This window comes from Heloderma suspectum, chromosome 6 (genome assembly GCF_057233095.1).
Source record: "Heloderma suspectum isolate Gila_16-S chromosome 6, 16-S_ref, whole genome shotgun sequence".
Lineage (NCBI taxonomy): Eukaryota > Metazoa > Chordata > Lepidosauria > Squamata > Helodermatidae > Heloderma > Heloderma suspectum.
This window is the reverse complement of record NC_139463.1, coordinates 116731228-116747506: the sequence shown is the minus strand read 5'-3', so window position 1 is coordinate 116747506 and position 16279 is coordinate 116731228. Positions and strand designations below refer to the sequence as shown.

Genomic DNA, 16279 nt, shown 5'->3' with positions numbered 1-16279 from the left:
CAACAACCCTGCAAGGCAAGTTAGGCTGAGAACTGGTCAGGCAGTGGGCTTCATGGCGGAGTGGAGATCTGAACATGGCTTTCCCTACTCGTAGTCTGACACCGTAACCCAGCATCCCCCAATCTGGCACCCTCCAAATGTGTGGGACTACAACCCCTATCAACCCCAGCCAGCATGGCCCATGTTCAGGGATGACGGGAGTTGTAGTCCAAATTCCCTCTGTACAAATGAAAGCCTTCCTTACCAGTTCCCTATTCATGAACTCCATTTACGTACTACACAATTCGCCCTGACAATTTACTATGGAGAGACCAGCAAATCTCATATTGCAGAACATGTATTTTTTAACATTACTTTTTATTGGAAAAAATAACTACAAATATTTAAAAAAAAAAAAAACAAGAACCAAAACTAGTAATGAAACTGTACAATTATTTTTAGAAAAGAGGAGAAAGTTCAATATAAAAGCAAACTAACATTAACTAAACATTAACATTAAGTTTAAAAAACATGGAGTGCTTTAAGACATTTAGAATAAGGGGGGAAAGGGTAAAAATACAAATGAGAAAGGAAAGGGGTATTTTAAAAGTCTAGAATGAAGTATAATCAGTATAATTGCAGGCATCAGATTCTGTTTCAATGAAGTCAGTCATTGCACACCATTTCTCAAACCAGAAAAGTCAAGCATCAAGACCAGTTCTCCCTCTGAAGAGATGAATCTGCAACTTCCTCCGGTTTTTGCACAGCCTGCCGGTGCACCTGTGTCGCTGTGCTGCCAAGGCACAGAAGTAGCTGGCGGCGGCCCTGAGCTGAACCGCCCTGATGGTCAAGTTGCTCAGACGCTGCTGTTTGTTGAGGGTGGCAAAGAGGTTCTCCTCCTCCTGCGGTCCGTCCAGCACCAGCTGCAGAAGGTACATAGGCCCCTGTCCCGGGTGTTGCCTGTACCAGTGCAAGCCATAGAAAGTGCTGGTCTTGTACCGGCAGGCGATGGTGGGATTCTCTCCTGCTTTGCTTATCAAAGAGGGGTTCTGCTCCACGCTGTCCTGGCATCTGACCCCTGTGTGGAAGCAACATGTGAGTAATTTGGTGCATTTCAAGGACCTTTTTGACAGCCCTCCATTGGGATGGATACAAAAGTCTTTAAATCCATGAATTTACTGCCCCCTGTCAAATTCTACATTTCCCCTATAAGGCAAACAGCAACTCAGGTGTGATTATGATTTTGATCAGGCAGCCTGTGCAGGAGAAAGGGCTAAGCATATTCAGCGGTTGGGGTGATGGGAGTTGTAGTTCCAAACATCTGGAAAGCACTAGGCTGGGGGAGGCTGCTCTAACTGCTATGTCAGTTCCGTAGTCTGCAGCACAGGGGGGGACCAGTGGCCCTCCAGATGTTGTTGGACTACTACTCCTATCATCCCTGACTATTGGCCATACTGCCTGGGACTGATGGGCATCACAACACTGAGAGGGCCAAAGTTTCTGCCTGCCCCTGTCTACAGGACCGAATGTTGCTGTATCAGGAAGGACCCTTTAAAAATATGGACCATGATGCAAAGAAAGGGAGAAAATACCCAGCCCCTACCTTGCCAAAGTGCAGATGCCAACATCAGCAAGGCCAACTTGTGCATCGCCATCTCTGCCCTTGACTGTCCCCGTGGAAGGAAACAACGGTGGTGCTTGCTGAAGCCCCGACCTGAGCAAACCTCCGACCCTCCAGTGAATCACACTTCCCCTTCTTCCCCTGCTGCGAGCTGTGCCCAGCCAATCAGAAGCAAGCCCCTCACCACAACACAGACCGAGAGCGAAGAGAAGGGTGTGTGGCAATAGAATCGCTGTACGCCCCTCTTCCAAGCCTCCTGGCCTCCCCAGTAAGATCAGAAGAAGAGCATTGCGGCCTCAGAGCAAAGATCCACCTGATTCACACAGATGACGTTTCCACACAGGACACATCAAAAAGATAATCACCATCATTCCATGACATTCCTTGCCTTCATCTGCCTGTTTACTCATCTTTCTTCCCCTTCAAGCTCCACGCTTTTCCAACCGGCTCTAACTTTCTCTTTCTCTCCACACAATGCAGCTGTTTATGCCACCCATCCGTCCATCCTTTCTCGCTACCGCGTCCTCTAGTCTCTCTCCTCTCCTGCCCCTGCATCCTTTTCTCTCTTTAGTAGTCCTGTAATCTTTTACACTACAGTGTGCTCAGGCCCCACACCTTTGGAAGAAGCTGCTGCCGGAGGTCCGCCATGCCCCGCCACGCAGGCCTCGAAGAAGGCCTTAGAAACGGATGATTTCTCTCGATATGACTGCCGCTGTGATGGCTGCTGATTTTATCATTGCCTTTCTTGTTCTGTTTGTTGGTGTTTTACTGTCTTTATATTCTTATCTTCTTCATATTTTAACTGGTTTTTTGTATTTTCTTGTTGTTAGCTGCCTTGACAGGACTTCTGCCCTGAAAGGTGGCCAAGAAATGATAGATGAGATAGATAGGTAGATATAGATGATAGATAGATAGATAGATAGATAGATAGATAGATAGATAGATAGATAGATAGATAGATAGATATGATAGATGGATATCTTATCTTCTGTCCTTGGTAATAAAGTCTCCAGCTATCCTTTCTGATCACTAACAGCTAAGATTTCATACCAATGTGATCAAATCTGTCAGAAGAATAGCTTGAACAGAGGCATCACTGTGCAAACCAGGCACTTGAGTCCATCCTGAAGGACATAGATAATCATTGGAACAAAGGGACGTTGGAAGCTTCCTTACACTGAGTCAGACCATGGTCCGCCTTGCCCAGCATTTTCGACTCTGGCCGGCAGTGGCTCTCCAGGCTTCCAGAAAGGGATATATCCAGCCCTACCTGGAGATGTTGGGGATTGAACCGGCACGTTTCTGCACACAACGCAGGTGCTCTCCCACTAAGTCATCTTGGGGTGCCTTCCTCCTAGTTTCCGGAATGAAATGAAGAAGAACTCATGGTGCCGAGTCTCAGGCCCAGGGGGGAACTGTGGCCCACACATTCTGCAGAAGACCGGCTTTTTCTGCATCACACAGATTCTGCCGTCTTCCAGACAAGGAGTTGTTCTTGTTTTCCCCTTTCCGGAATTGCACGCAAGGTTAGTTATACAAAAATACAAAACATTTGGAAAGGATCCACCGAGAATGGGCATTTTGCTCCATAGGTAAAGTGTGAAAATGCACGTTTTTGGAGCATCTGCACATTTTTTGAAGGGCACATTTGCTCAAGGGGGAAGGCGGCTGCGGGAAATTTAGAAACATCTGATTCTGTCCATAGACAGATGACGGATCGAAAGACACCTGACAATCTGCGAAACACAGACAGTATGGGTTGAACCAAATCCATGCATCCCTATGCCTGAGGTGAGCCTCAGGAGACGGGGAAGAAACATTCGGGGGGAGGCAATCCCTCAGGTAACCTGGTCCTACATTCGCTGGGGCTTTCTGTGATAACAACAACACCGTAACCTTGGCCTGGAAGCTTATTTCCCCTGTTCAGCATCCTCCCCAAGCTCCCATGGTCCTCTCCCCAGCTGCACAATTTTAGCCTTACAACAACCCTGTGAGGCAGGTTAGGCTTAGAGCTGGTCAGGCCGTGGGCTTCATGGCGGAGTGGAGAACTGAACATGGCTTTCCCCACTCCTGGTCTGACACCCCAACCCAGCCAGCCCCAAGCTGGCGCCCTCCAGATGCTTGGGACTACAACCCTGTCAACCCCAGCCAGCATGACCCACGGTCAGCGATGATGGGAGTTGTAGTCCAAAAGCCTTTCTTACACATCAAAGCCTCTTGTATTGGCTCCCTACTTATCAACCCCATTTATGCCCTACCAAATTCGCACCTACGGTTTACTACGAAGGAGACCCCGGCAATCACATATTGAAAAATGTGTGTTTTTGACATTAGTTTTTATAGGGAGCAGCGCTTTTCTCTTTTTTTAATGAGACAGGAAAATAGAAAAGGAAGTGTACAATTATTTGTAGAAAGCCAGAGAAAATTCAATATAAAAGCAAACTGACATTAACATAACATTAAAATTAAGTGTTAAAAACATAACTCCTGGGGTACTTTAAGACATTTAGAATAAGGGAGGAAAGGGTATAAATACAAATAAGAAGGAAAAGGGTATTTTAAAAGTCCATAATGAAGTATAATCAGTATAATTGCAGGCATCAGATTCGGTTTCAGTGAAGTCAATCATTGCACACCATTTCTCAAACCAGAAAAGTCAAGTCTCGAGACCACTTCTCCCTCTGAAGAGATGAATCTGGAACTTCCTCGGGTTTTTGCACAGCCTGCTGGTGCACCTGTATCATTGTGCTACCAAGGCACAAAAGTAGGTGGCGGCATCCCTGAGCTGAACCGCCCTGATGGTCAAGTTGCTCAGACGCTGCTCTTCGTTGAGGTTAGCAGAGAGGTTGTCCTTCTCCTGCAGTCCATCCAGCACCAGCTGCAGAAGGTACATAGGCCCCTGTCCCGGGTGTTGCCTGTACCAGTGTAAGCCTTTGAAATTGCTGGTCTTGTACCGGCAAGCGATGGTGGGATTCTCTCCTGCTTTGCTTATCAAAGAGGGGTTCTGCTCCACGCTGTCCTGGCATCTGACCCCTGTGTGGAAGCAACATGTGAGTAATTCGGTGCATTTCAAGGACCTTTTCGACAGCCCTCCATTCCGACGGATAGAAAAGTCTTCAAAATCCATGAATTTACTGCCCCCCTGTCAAATTCTACATTTCCCCTATAGGGCAAACAGCAGCTCGGGTGTGATTATGATTTTGATCAGGCAGCCTGTGCAAGATAAAGGGCTAAGCATATTCAGCGGTCGGGTGATGGGAGTTGTAGTTCCAAACATCTGGAGGGCACCAGGTTGGGGGAGGCTGCTCTAACTGCTATGTCAGTTCCGTAGTCTGCAGCACAGGGGGGGACCAGTGGCCCTCCAGATGTTGTTGGACTACAACTCCTATCATCCCTGACTGTTGGCCATACTGCCTGGGACTGATGGGCATCACAACACTGAGAGGGCCAAAGTTTCTGCCCGCCCCTGTCTGCAGGACCGAATGTTGCTGTATCAGGAAGGACCCTTTAAAAATATGGACCATGATGCACTGGCAGAAGCAAGGAAAGGGAGAAAATACCCGGCCCCTACCTTGCCAAAGTGCAGATGCCAACATCAGCAAGGCCAACTTGTGCATCGCCATCTCTGCCCTTGACTGTCCCTGTGGAAAGAAACAACGGTGGTGCTTGCTGAAGCCCGGACCTGAGCAAACCTCTGACCCTTCAGTGAATCACACTTCCCCTTCTTCCCCTGCTGCGAGCTGTGCCCAGCCAATCAGAAGCAAGCCCCTCACCACAACACAGACCGAGAGCGAAGAGAAGGGTGTGTGGCAATAGAATCGCTGTACGCCCCTCTTCCAAGCCTCCTGGCCTCCCCAGTAAGATCAGAAGAAGAGCATTGCGGCCTCAGAGCAAAGATCCACCTGATTCACACAGATGACGTTTCCACACAGAACACATCAAAAAGATAACCACCATCATTCCATGACATTCCTTGCCTTCATCTGCCTGTTTACTCATCTTTCTTCCCCTTCAAGCTCCACGCTTTTCCAACCTGCTCTAACATTCTCTCCACACAATGCAGCTGTTTACGCCACCCATCCATCCGTCTTTTCTCGCCACCGCGTCCTCTAGTCTCTCTCCTCTCCTGCCCCTGCATCCTCTTCTCTCTTTAGTAGTCCTGTAATTTTTTACACTGCAGTGTGCTGAGAGGCCCCACACCTTTGGAAGAAGCTGCTGCCGGAGGTCCGCCATGCCCCGCCATGCAGGCCTCGAAGAAGGCCTTAGAAACGGATGATTTCTCTCGATATGACTGCCGCTGTGATGGCTGCTGATTTTACGTTGGCTTTTCTTGTTCTGTTTGTTGGTGTTTTACTGTCTTTATATTCTTATCTTCTTCATATTTTAACTGTTTTTATGTATTTTCTTGTTGTTAGCTGCCTTGACAGGGCTTCTGCCCTGAAAGGTGGCCAAGAAATGATAGATGAGATAGATAGATAGATAGATAGATAGATAGATAGATAGATAGATAGATGGATGGATGGATGGATGGATGGATGGATGGATGGATGGATGGAATGTTTTTCCTGAACATTCTTCAGATGTTCAGGAAAAAACCTCCGATGCTGGTGAATTTCGAGGATAACCCTTCACTGCTCTCTCATGGTAAGAAGCAGGCATAGCGCATGTGGAGGGCAGATACCGCAAGTCCGCTTCCCATGGAAGATCCGTGACTCCTCTGCGGTATTTTAAAATGAATTCAAATGTTATTTTACTCAAATGAAAGGGAGCGAGGCAGCTGAACATTTCCCCAACGGGGCAGACAGCAGCTTGGGTGGGAATATGATTTTCATCAGGAAAACCATGCAGGAGGAAGGGTTAAGCACCCATCTTCCATTCCTGAACTTTGTACAACTCGGCACAGACACAGAGGCCATACTTGGGGGGGGGGGCTGGACGGGCAATCACTATTGTCTTGTATAACACAGTGATGGGCGCCAAGCACCATGGCACCCTTCCCAATGTGGGGCGGGGGGAGCCGCGTGAGTGAAGCTGGTAAGAAGCAGATAGAAACAGGGGACACATCTGAGATTCCCTTCTTCTCCCAAAATTTAGAAACATCTGATTCTGTCAATGGACAGATGACAGATCGAAAGACACCTGACAATCTGTGAAACACAGACGGTATGGGTTGAACCAAATCCATACATCCCTACGCCTGAGGTGAGCCAGCCCCAAACTGGTGCCCTCCAGATGTATGGAATGACAACTCCCACCAACCCCAGCCAGCATTGCCCATGGTCAGCGATGATGGGAGTTGTAGTCCAAAAGCCTTTCTTACAAGTGAAAGCCTCCTTTATTAGTGCCCTACTATAGAACCCCATTTATGTACTACCAAATTCATACCTATGGTTTACTACAAAGGAGACCCCAGCAATCACATATTGCAGAATGTGTGTTTTTAACATTAGTTTTTATAGGGAGCAATGCTTTTTTTTTTTAATGAGGCAGGAAAATATAAAAGGAAGTGTACAATTATTTTTAGAAAAGAGAATATTCAATATAAAAACAAACTAAAGTTCACATAACATTAAAATCAAGTGTTAAAAACATAACTCCTGGGGTACTTTAAGACATTTAGAGTAAGGGAGGATAAAGGGTAAAAATACAAATGAGAAAGAAAGGGGTATTTTAAAAGTCCATAATGAAGTATAATTAGTATAATTGCAGGAATCAGATTCGGTTTCAGTGAAGTCAATCATTGCACACCATTTCTCAAACCAGAAAAGTCAAGTATCAAGACCAGTTCTCCCTCTGAAGAGATGAATCTGGAACTTCCTCAGGTTCTTGCACAGCCGGCGCACCTGTTTCATTGTGCTGCCAAGGCACAGAAGTAGGTGGTGGCGTCCCTGAGCTGAACCGCCCTGATGGTCAAGTTGCTCAGCTGCTGCTGTTTGTTAAGATCTGCATCCAAGTTGTCTTCCTTCCGGGATCCATCCACTGCCAACTGCAGCAGAAATGTTGGCCTCCCTCCCGGGTATTGCCTGTACTAGTGCAAGCTGTAGAAATAGCTTGTCTTGTACGGGCAGACGATGGTGGAATTCTCTCCTGCTTTGCTTATCAGGGAGGGGTTCTGCTCCACGCTATCCTGGCATCTGACCCCTGTGTGGATGCGACATGTGAGTAATTCGGTGCATTCCAAGGACCTTTTTGACAGCCCTCCATTGGGACGGATAGAAAAGTCTTCAAAATCCATGAATTTACCGCCCCATCTCAAATTCTACATTTCCACAACAGGACAAACAGCAGCTCAGGTGCGATTATGATTTTGATCGGGCAACCTGTGCAGGAGAAAATGTAAAGTATGGTCAATGGCCAGGGATGATGGGAGTTGTAGTCCCAAACATCTGGAGGTCACAAGGTTGGGGAAGGCTGCTGTAACCACTATGTCAGTTCTACAGCCTACACCAATTGTGGGTAACTCGTGGCCCTCCAGATGTTGATGGAAAACAACTGCCAGCAGCCTTTCCAATTAGCCATACTGTCTGGGACTTGGATGGGAGGATGCCTGGGAATCAGGCATCCTGCACTGAGTGAGGAGTTGGTCTCAATGGTCTTCTAGGCCCCTTTCAACCCAAGGATTCTATGTCCATTCTATGTCTATGTCTATGGAGTTGGAGTCCTCGACAACCAAGAGGGCCAATGTTCCCCCACCACCACCCCAGTCTACAGGACTGAATGTTGCTGTAACAGGAGGGACCCTTTAGAAATATGCACAATTATGCACTAGCAGAAAGAAGGAAAGGGAGAAAATATCCAACACCTACCTTGCAAAACTACAGACATCAGCATCAGCAAGGCCAACTTGCATATCAGCATCTCTGCCCTTGATTCTCTCTGTGGAAGGAAATCGCAGGGGTGGGTGCTGAAATCCCAACCTGAGCAGATCTCCAGTGAATCTCACTTCCCCTTCTCGTCCTGGCACTAACTATGCCCGTCCAATCAGAAGCAAGTCCCTTGCCACAATACAGACCAAGACTGAAGAGAAGGGGTGTGTGGCAATAGAATGGCTCCACACCCCTGCAGATGTAAACCCTGCTTTGGTTATAAAGCATGTTGGATTTCCAAATGCCCACTTTCTGTCTTGCATTATTTCCATTCACATGTGCAGTAACACTCTTGGTGGCAGAATCATCCATCAGTGCCTTAAGAAGGCTATCATGGTTAACAGAACCACGGTCCAGGAGAGAGGCATATTCCTGCGTCAAGCAGGGATACAACTAAGAAGGGTTTTAGAAACAACCAGAGGGTTCTTCTGTGTTCTTCTGATCATCCTCTACGCAATCCACAGAATAAGATGTGATCGAAAACAGCTGAATTTTCACTCTTCATTGGGAACTTCTAAAACACACACAAAGCATACACAGAGAGCATACACAAATGTTGAAACAGCAAACAGGAGGACGTTAGAGCAAAGGATCCAGCTTTTCGCCAGGATTTCCTTGCATGCGATAAGGGGTGGGGGGGGATCAAAGTTTGAAACCTCACTTGCACCTAGCTCACAATGTGAGTAGAACACGCCCAATGTCTCCACTTTGTGTCCGAATTTAGCCACCTTTTCCCAAGCGCAACAAAGTGCTTGTTTGGCTAAAAGAAAAAGATGCCAAATGATACATTTCCATGGCTGAGGAGCAGAAAGTAGTGTTTGCCCCAGTGATCTTCTCCTACCCAAAATCAAGACAGAGTTTCTTTCTGGAGCTGTGGGATTTCCTCTGAGTTCCAGATGGGGACCTTCCCTTGGTGCTCCACACAAACGACTGGAGACTTCACCTAGCATTTTAGCACAGTGGAAAGCTAGTATGATAAAGATGAGCCAAACACGGATGCAATTTGTCATCCAGCACAAGCGCATGATTCATTCACTGGCAGTGTGAGGCATGCAGGCAGCTGGGTATCCTTGAAGGGAACCTCTGGCTCAGGGAAGACAGTCTAAGCCACTCCCCCCTGCTCGTTGTTCAGTTTATGCTCAGCTCCACTTCCAAGTCCCACCACTGTGTCACTCACGGCACAGTAATAGGTCCCGGCATCTCCCATCTCCACCGGGCTGATGGAGAGCTGGGTAGACTGGCGGCCTTGGCCAATCGCCATCCTCAAATGACCTAAATCCACGGGGTCAGAGAAACCATCGATGATGGAGCGAGGGGTTGAGTCTTGGCTTTGCTTGTACCAGAACAGTCTAGATGCAGTTCGACTGTGATTACACGGGATCTGTGCAGTCTTTCCCACAGACGCGGAGACTTCGGGAGGCTGAGAAATATCACCAGAGATTTCCATGCCTAGAATAAATCACCATCATTCCATGACTTTTCTTCCTTCTATTTGCCTGGTTACTCAGCTTCTTTCCTCCTTGAGCTCCACTCTTTTCCAATCAATTCTCTCTCTCTCTCTCTCTCCCTCCCCCCGCTCCATGCAGCTGTTCACCCCATCATCATCCATCCATCCATCCATCCATCCATCCATCTCTAGTCTCCCTCCTTTCCTGCCCCCTCTTTCTCTTCAGTATTTATTAATCTTGTAATCTTTTATAGCCTCTGTCCTTGGTAGTGAACTCTCCAGCTCTCCTGTCTTATGAGTAACGGCTAAGACTTTCTGCTGATTTCATCACTTACTTAAGAAGAGAAGCCCAAAGAGAGGCCGCCAAGGGTCTAGCCAGGCTCTTGAGACCATCCTGAAGGACACAGATGATCCAGTTGGGGTCATCGTACTAATGATCCAGTTGGGGTCAGTTGGGGTGTCCTCGTACTAATTTATGGCTCTGAAATGAAGCAGAACTGAATTCATTCCCCACTTGTGCCTGCTGCTGCTTGCTCTCATCTACACAACAGATGTTGTGATCCTTGTCAGAAGACTCAGCAGTTGGGTGTCATCATCTTTCCTCAAGAAAATAATGCTCTCTAGTGCCACCAAGTGGAAAAGAGCAAGCATGACTAAAGGGGAAAACATGCCACTTGCAGAATGTCACATCAAAAACGCATTGGGAGAATTCCATGTTTAACTTATAGCAGAACAAGAATGTATCATAAATGGAAGGAGCTCCAGAGTGTGTACTGAGTCCCTGGACTGCAGCAAATCCCAATGCCAACTCTGTCCCCATACCTCCCGATGCAAAATATTATTATAGGAGTGAATATGCCACCACGACATCAAGGGTTCATCCACGTGCTCAGCTTCCAAAGTGATATATGCTATCAACTGTCAGCAATGCCCTTTGGCATTATGCACAGAGGTAAGAGGCCAGTCTCTACGCAAGACAATACATGGGACACATCTGACATCAAAAAGGGCAGTATTCAGAAAGCTGTGGGAGAATATTTCCACCTCCCAGAACATGCTGATATTAAATGAACTAATAAAGTTGATTCTCCAAAATAAAACTGCTGCATTGACAATTACCAAGAAGTTCATTTCTATCACCTATGGCATGAATCGAAAAAATGGGTGTTTATTCCACTACTGGAGTTAATGAGCTTCTCATTGCTCGAAAGCTCGTCTTATCATCAATACTGCTTTGTAAATGGTCGCTGTAATGGTTTTACACATTTAACCTTTAAAATAGGGGTGCAGCATCTCAGGCCCTGGGGGAAATCTGGCCTCCCTCGGGTCCCATTTTGGCCCTCCAGGGTTCCCCAAATGCCAAGGCGCCTTCCCCTGGCCCCACCCACTTTCCCCAGACCACTGAGCATTTGGAGGCTCCCCAGCTTTTGCTATTTTCTTCCCCAATTCTAAGATATTGAAATTCATATCCTATGGCTTAGTCATGGACAGGAAGAGCTTCAACCTAATAGATGCTGGTATGTTTGCTCTGTTGGACCACGTTTGCCTTTAGTCCTGTCTGCCACTGGAATGTGCCCCCTGAGCGCTTCTCCAAATTGGAATTCAGCCCCGAGGCTGAAAGAGGCTCAACACCCTTGCTCTGAAGTATTTGATACCATCTCCATCTTTTTGCATTTTATTTCTTTCTGACCACACTGATTATTTGTACACCTCTGTGTTGTCCCTGCCTCATGGGGACTACCCTTCATGTATCTCAGGAAGTGAACTCTAGTCCATATAAACTTATCCCATAATACACGAGTTAGCCTTTAAGGGTGGCACAAGACTCTTTGTCAATTTAACTTAACTGGGGTTGTTACTTACTTGTTTATTTACTTATTTATTTATCTACTTACCATACAAATGTATACATTGCTTTCCATGAGGTTATCAAAGCAGTGAGCAGACAACATAATTGCCAGTAAAATATGGCATAATTAGCAATCAAACAATGCACTCTGCTATTGAGATGGCTCACTCACAGAAGTTTGAGGGCCCTTTAGATGATTCCACGAACCTCCAGGAATTCTCCTGCACTAAATGACCTTCATTCCATTTCAGATAGAGTGGTGATAATGGGGTATGAAATTACTCTGCTTGTGTTGCCTTTACTTCCTTCCATGAAAAAGGAAAATCCGCAAGAAGAGGAGTTAGATCAATGAAACAAATGGAAGACTCAGTTAATGGGGAGAAGGAGGGGGAAAGAGGACGGGGAAAAGGAAGCATGTGTAAAGGGAGTCCATTGTGACCCTGCATTAAAACGGAAGCAGAAAGATTTGCACATTTCTCAAAGTATTCATCTGCCAAAGCACACATTTCCATTACTGCACACTTTCCAAAGTGAAGGCAAGTTCAGCAAACTGAGAAAAATCCAATTCCATCAATGAATGGATGACAGAACGAAAGACGACAGACAATCTGGGAAACACAGACGGAAGGGATTTAAGAAGATCCATATCCCTACTCCTCCAGTGAACCTCAGGACCATGTGATTCCATCAGAAGTGCACCCTCTGAAGATCACGGAGACAGGGAAGAGACATAAGGGGTGAGGCAATCCCTAAGGTAACCTGGTCCCATGTTGTTTGACGCTTTAGATATTAACGACACCGTAAACGTGGCCTGGTGGCTTACTTCCTCTGTTTAGCATCCTCACCAACCTCCAATCGGTGCTGCTGCTTGCTTTCATCTCCAATTCAAAAGGAGAGTCTGAGTTTGTGGACAGAAAAAACCTCAGCGGGTGAACTTTGAGAAAGCCAGACTCTTTAATACCCTCTGGTGGTGAGAAGCAGGTATGATGCATGAGGAAGGAAGAGCGGTCCCCTTCACATGGTGGATTCCTCTCCAGCATTCTAAAAATAAATTTAAATGTTATTTTACTGAAATGCAAGTATTGGGAGGCAGCTGTACAATTCCCCTAAAGGGAAAACAGCAGCTTGAGTGGGAAGATGATTTTGATCAGGAGAACGGTGCAGGAGGAAGGGTGACACACTCAGCTTCCATCCCTTAGCTCTAAAGAAATTGGCACAGACACAGAGGCCATATTTCGGGGCTCGGGAGAGAAGAAAGCCAGATGAGCGATCACTGTTCTCTTGTATAATGTAGAGATGGGTGCTAAGAACCATGGATATTTCCCAACTGTGAGTTCCCAGAATGCTTTGGTGGAAGCCATGAGAGTGAAGCTGCAAAGAAATGGATAGAAGATCGAAACACATCAGAGATTCCCTTGAGTCTACCGTAATATCAAGCTTCTCCGTTTTGGACAGGATTTTAAAAAAATGATTTTTAGAGAAGTTCAAATGAAAGGAGCAATATCCTTTGGTAACTCCTTGGAGGAAGAAGCAGCACGAGGAAAGTATGGAGAAGAGATATTTTATTTTTTATATTTATAATCCACACTTTCTTCCCAGAAGCACACAGCATCACATATGATCCCCTCTGGCATACACGGTCCTCTCCCCAGCAACCCAATTTTAGCCTTACAACAACCCTGTGAGGTAGGTTAGGCTGAGAGTTGGCCAGGCAGTGGGCTTCATGGCGGAGTGGAGATCTGAACATGGCTCTCCCCGTTCTTGGTCTGACACCCTAACCCAGCCTCCCCCAAGCTGGTGCCCTACAGATGTTTGGGACGGCAACTCCCATCAACCTCAGACAGCATGCCCCATGGTCATGGATGATGGGTGTTGTAGCCCAAATTACCAGTTAAAGCCTCCTTTATCTGGTCCCTCCTTTTGAACCCCATTTAGGAACTACCAGGTTTGCACACATACTTGACTATGAAGGGGACACCAGCAAATCTCCTCTTGGAGAAGTTTTTTTTTTTTTTTTTTCTAACATGCATTTTTAAGGGGGGGGGGGATACATACAAACCTTTAAAAAAAAAAAAGACCATAAATTAGAAATGGAAGTGTACAATCATTTTTAGAAAACAAGAGAAAATTCAATATAAAAGCAAACTAACAGTAACTTTACATTAAAAGGACATTTTAAAAACCCCAACCAGCATGGCCCATGGTCAAGAGTGATGGGTGTTGTAGTCCAAAATCCTTGGTTACCAATTAAAGACTCCTTTATCTGGTCCCTCCTTTTGAACCCCGTTTAGGTGCTACCAAGTTTGCAGATACAGTTTACTATGAAGGAGACACCAGCAAACCTCCTCTTGGGGAACGTGGGTTTTTTTAATAGTTTGTTGTTTTTTTGGCAGGGGGGAATGCATAGACACCTTTTTTGAAAATGAGATGGTAAATTAGAAATGGAAGTGTACAATTATTTTTAGAGAATCAGAGAAAATTCAATATAAAAGCAAACTGACATTAACATTAAAAGGACATTTTAAAAAGTACCCACTGGAGTACTTTAATTAAGGCATTTAGAATAAGGAGGGAAAGTGGGTGGGATGGACATACAAATTAGCAAGGACGGGAGTATTTAGAAGACCATAAAAAAGTACACTTATTGGAAGCATCAAGACCAGTCCTCCCTCTACAGAGATGAAGCTGGAACTTCCTCGGGTTTTTGCACAGCCTGCCGGGGCACCTGTGTCGCTGTGCTGCCAAGGCACAGAAGTAGGTGGCGGCGGCCCTGAGCTGAACCGCCCTGATCGTCAAGTTGCTCAGACGCTCCTGTTTGTTGAGTCTGGCAGAGAGGTTCTCTTCCTCCCGCGGTCTGTCCAGCACCAGCTGCAGCAGATACGTAGGCCTCCCTCCCGGGTATTGCCTGTACCAGTGCAAGCCTTTGAAACTGCTGGTCTTGTACTGGCAAGCGATGGTGGAATTCTCCCCTGCTTTGCCTATCAGGGAGGGTTGCTGCTCCATGGTGTCCTGGCATCTGACCCCTGTGTGGAAATGGCATGCGAGTAATTCGGTGCATTTCAAGGGCCTGTTTGACAGCCCTCCATTGGGTCAGCTATGGCGGCCTTAGAAACGCGTGGATTTACCCTTCCTTGCCAAATTGTACATTTCCCCTATAGGACAAGCGGGAACGTAGGTGAAGTTAAGATTTTGGTCATGGAAACAGTGCTGGGGAAAGGGCTAAGCGTGGCCAATGGCAGGGATGATGGGAGCTGTAGTCCCAGATATCTGGAGGGCACCAAGTCAAAGAAGGCTACTCCAACTCCTATGTCAGTTATATAGTGTACGTCAGGCGTGGGTAACTGGTGGCCCTCCAGATGCTGCAGGACTATAACTCCCAGCACTCTGGCCATAGTGGCTGGGGCTGATGGGAGTTGGAGTCTCAGAGCACCTGGAGGGCCAACATTTCCACCCACCCCAGTCTACAGGACTGAGTGTTGCCGTATGAGGAAAGACATTTTAGAAATCTGGACAATTATGTACTGGTGGAAATAAGGAAAGGGAGAAAATACCCAACACCTACCTTGCAAAACTACAGATGTCAGCATCAGCAAGGCTAATTTGTGCATCACCATCTCTGCCCTTGATTCTCTCCGTGGAAGGAAATGGCATTGGTGGGTGCTGAAGTCTCAACCTGAGCAAAGCCCCTAACCTCCCGTGAATCACACTTCCCCTTCTTCTCCAGCTGCTAACTTTTCCCAGCCAATCAGAAGCCACTCCCTCACCACAACACAGACTGAGAGCCAAAAGAAGGGGGATGTGGCAATGGAATGGCTGTAGGCCCCTCATCTCAGCCTCCTGGCCTTCCCAATAAGAACAGAAAAAGAGCATTGCTGGGTCAGACCAAAGATCCAGTTAGTTCACCAGCCAGTGACCAGATGTCTCCAGGAATCAGGACAGTAATGCAATATCATTCCTTTTTTTTTTTTTTACCCCAGCAAATGTGTATTTAAAGGCACACTGCTCTTGCATATGGAGGTCCCATTGAGTAGTCATGTTTCATAGCTCTTGATAGACCAATCTGCCATGACTTTGCCAATGCCCCATTTCCAAAGCTGCTCAAGCAACTGGCTCTCTCCATGGGAAACCCTAGTGTGAAATCAAGCAAATTTTTTTCTTATTTTCAAATGTTGTTGCTTCCCTCCCCCCCCCCCAAATCCATAACCTCCTCCCTCATTTCTTGATCAGCAGTCCCATTTGGGATGACATTTTTAACCGCAAAAACAAACCAACAAGCACATCATGTATATTACTCATTTATATCCCATACCTTCAGCATTTTCCCATGAAAACATAAACTGCAATCTAACATCATCTAACATGACAGCTTCCATTTCTCAATCAACATCTGTTGGTATCACCTCAAAATGTGTAAACCACATTTAAGTTCCGGGTTTCTCTCCAGTTCAAATTTGGAAAGGGACATTTGAAAATGTTCAGTATTTGAAAGTGTAAAATTGAAGTCTTGAGTAAAGGAG

General features: G+C 46.3%; 3 gene segments (V, D, J or C); all 3 read right to left on the bottom strand.

Annotated features, from left to right (window-relative positions):
* Positions 1-346: 346 nt before the first annotated feature.
* On the bottom strand, positions 347-1712 carry LOC146342778 (T cell receptor alpha variable 1-1-like). The segment is given in 2 exon segments: positions 347-1057; positions 1583-1712. Coding segments are annotated over 2 exon segments (429 nt in total).
* A 2214-nt stretch (positions 1713-3926) lies between these two features.
* LOC146342777 (T cell receptor alpha variable 1-2-like) lies at positions 3927-6714 on the bottom strand. The segment is given in 2 exon segments: positions 3927-4633; positions 5172-6714. Coding segments are annotated over 2 exon segments (345 nt in total).
* Positions 6715-9568: 2854 nt separating this feature from the next.
* On the bottom strand, positions 9569-9913 carry LOC146342776 (T cell receptor alpha variable 4-like). The segment is given in 1 exon segment: positions 9569-9913. A coding segment is annotated over 1 exon segment (345 nt).
* Positions 9914-16279: the final 6366 nt, after the last annotated feature.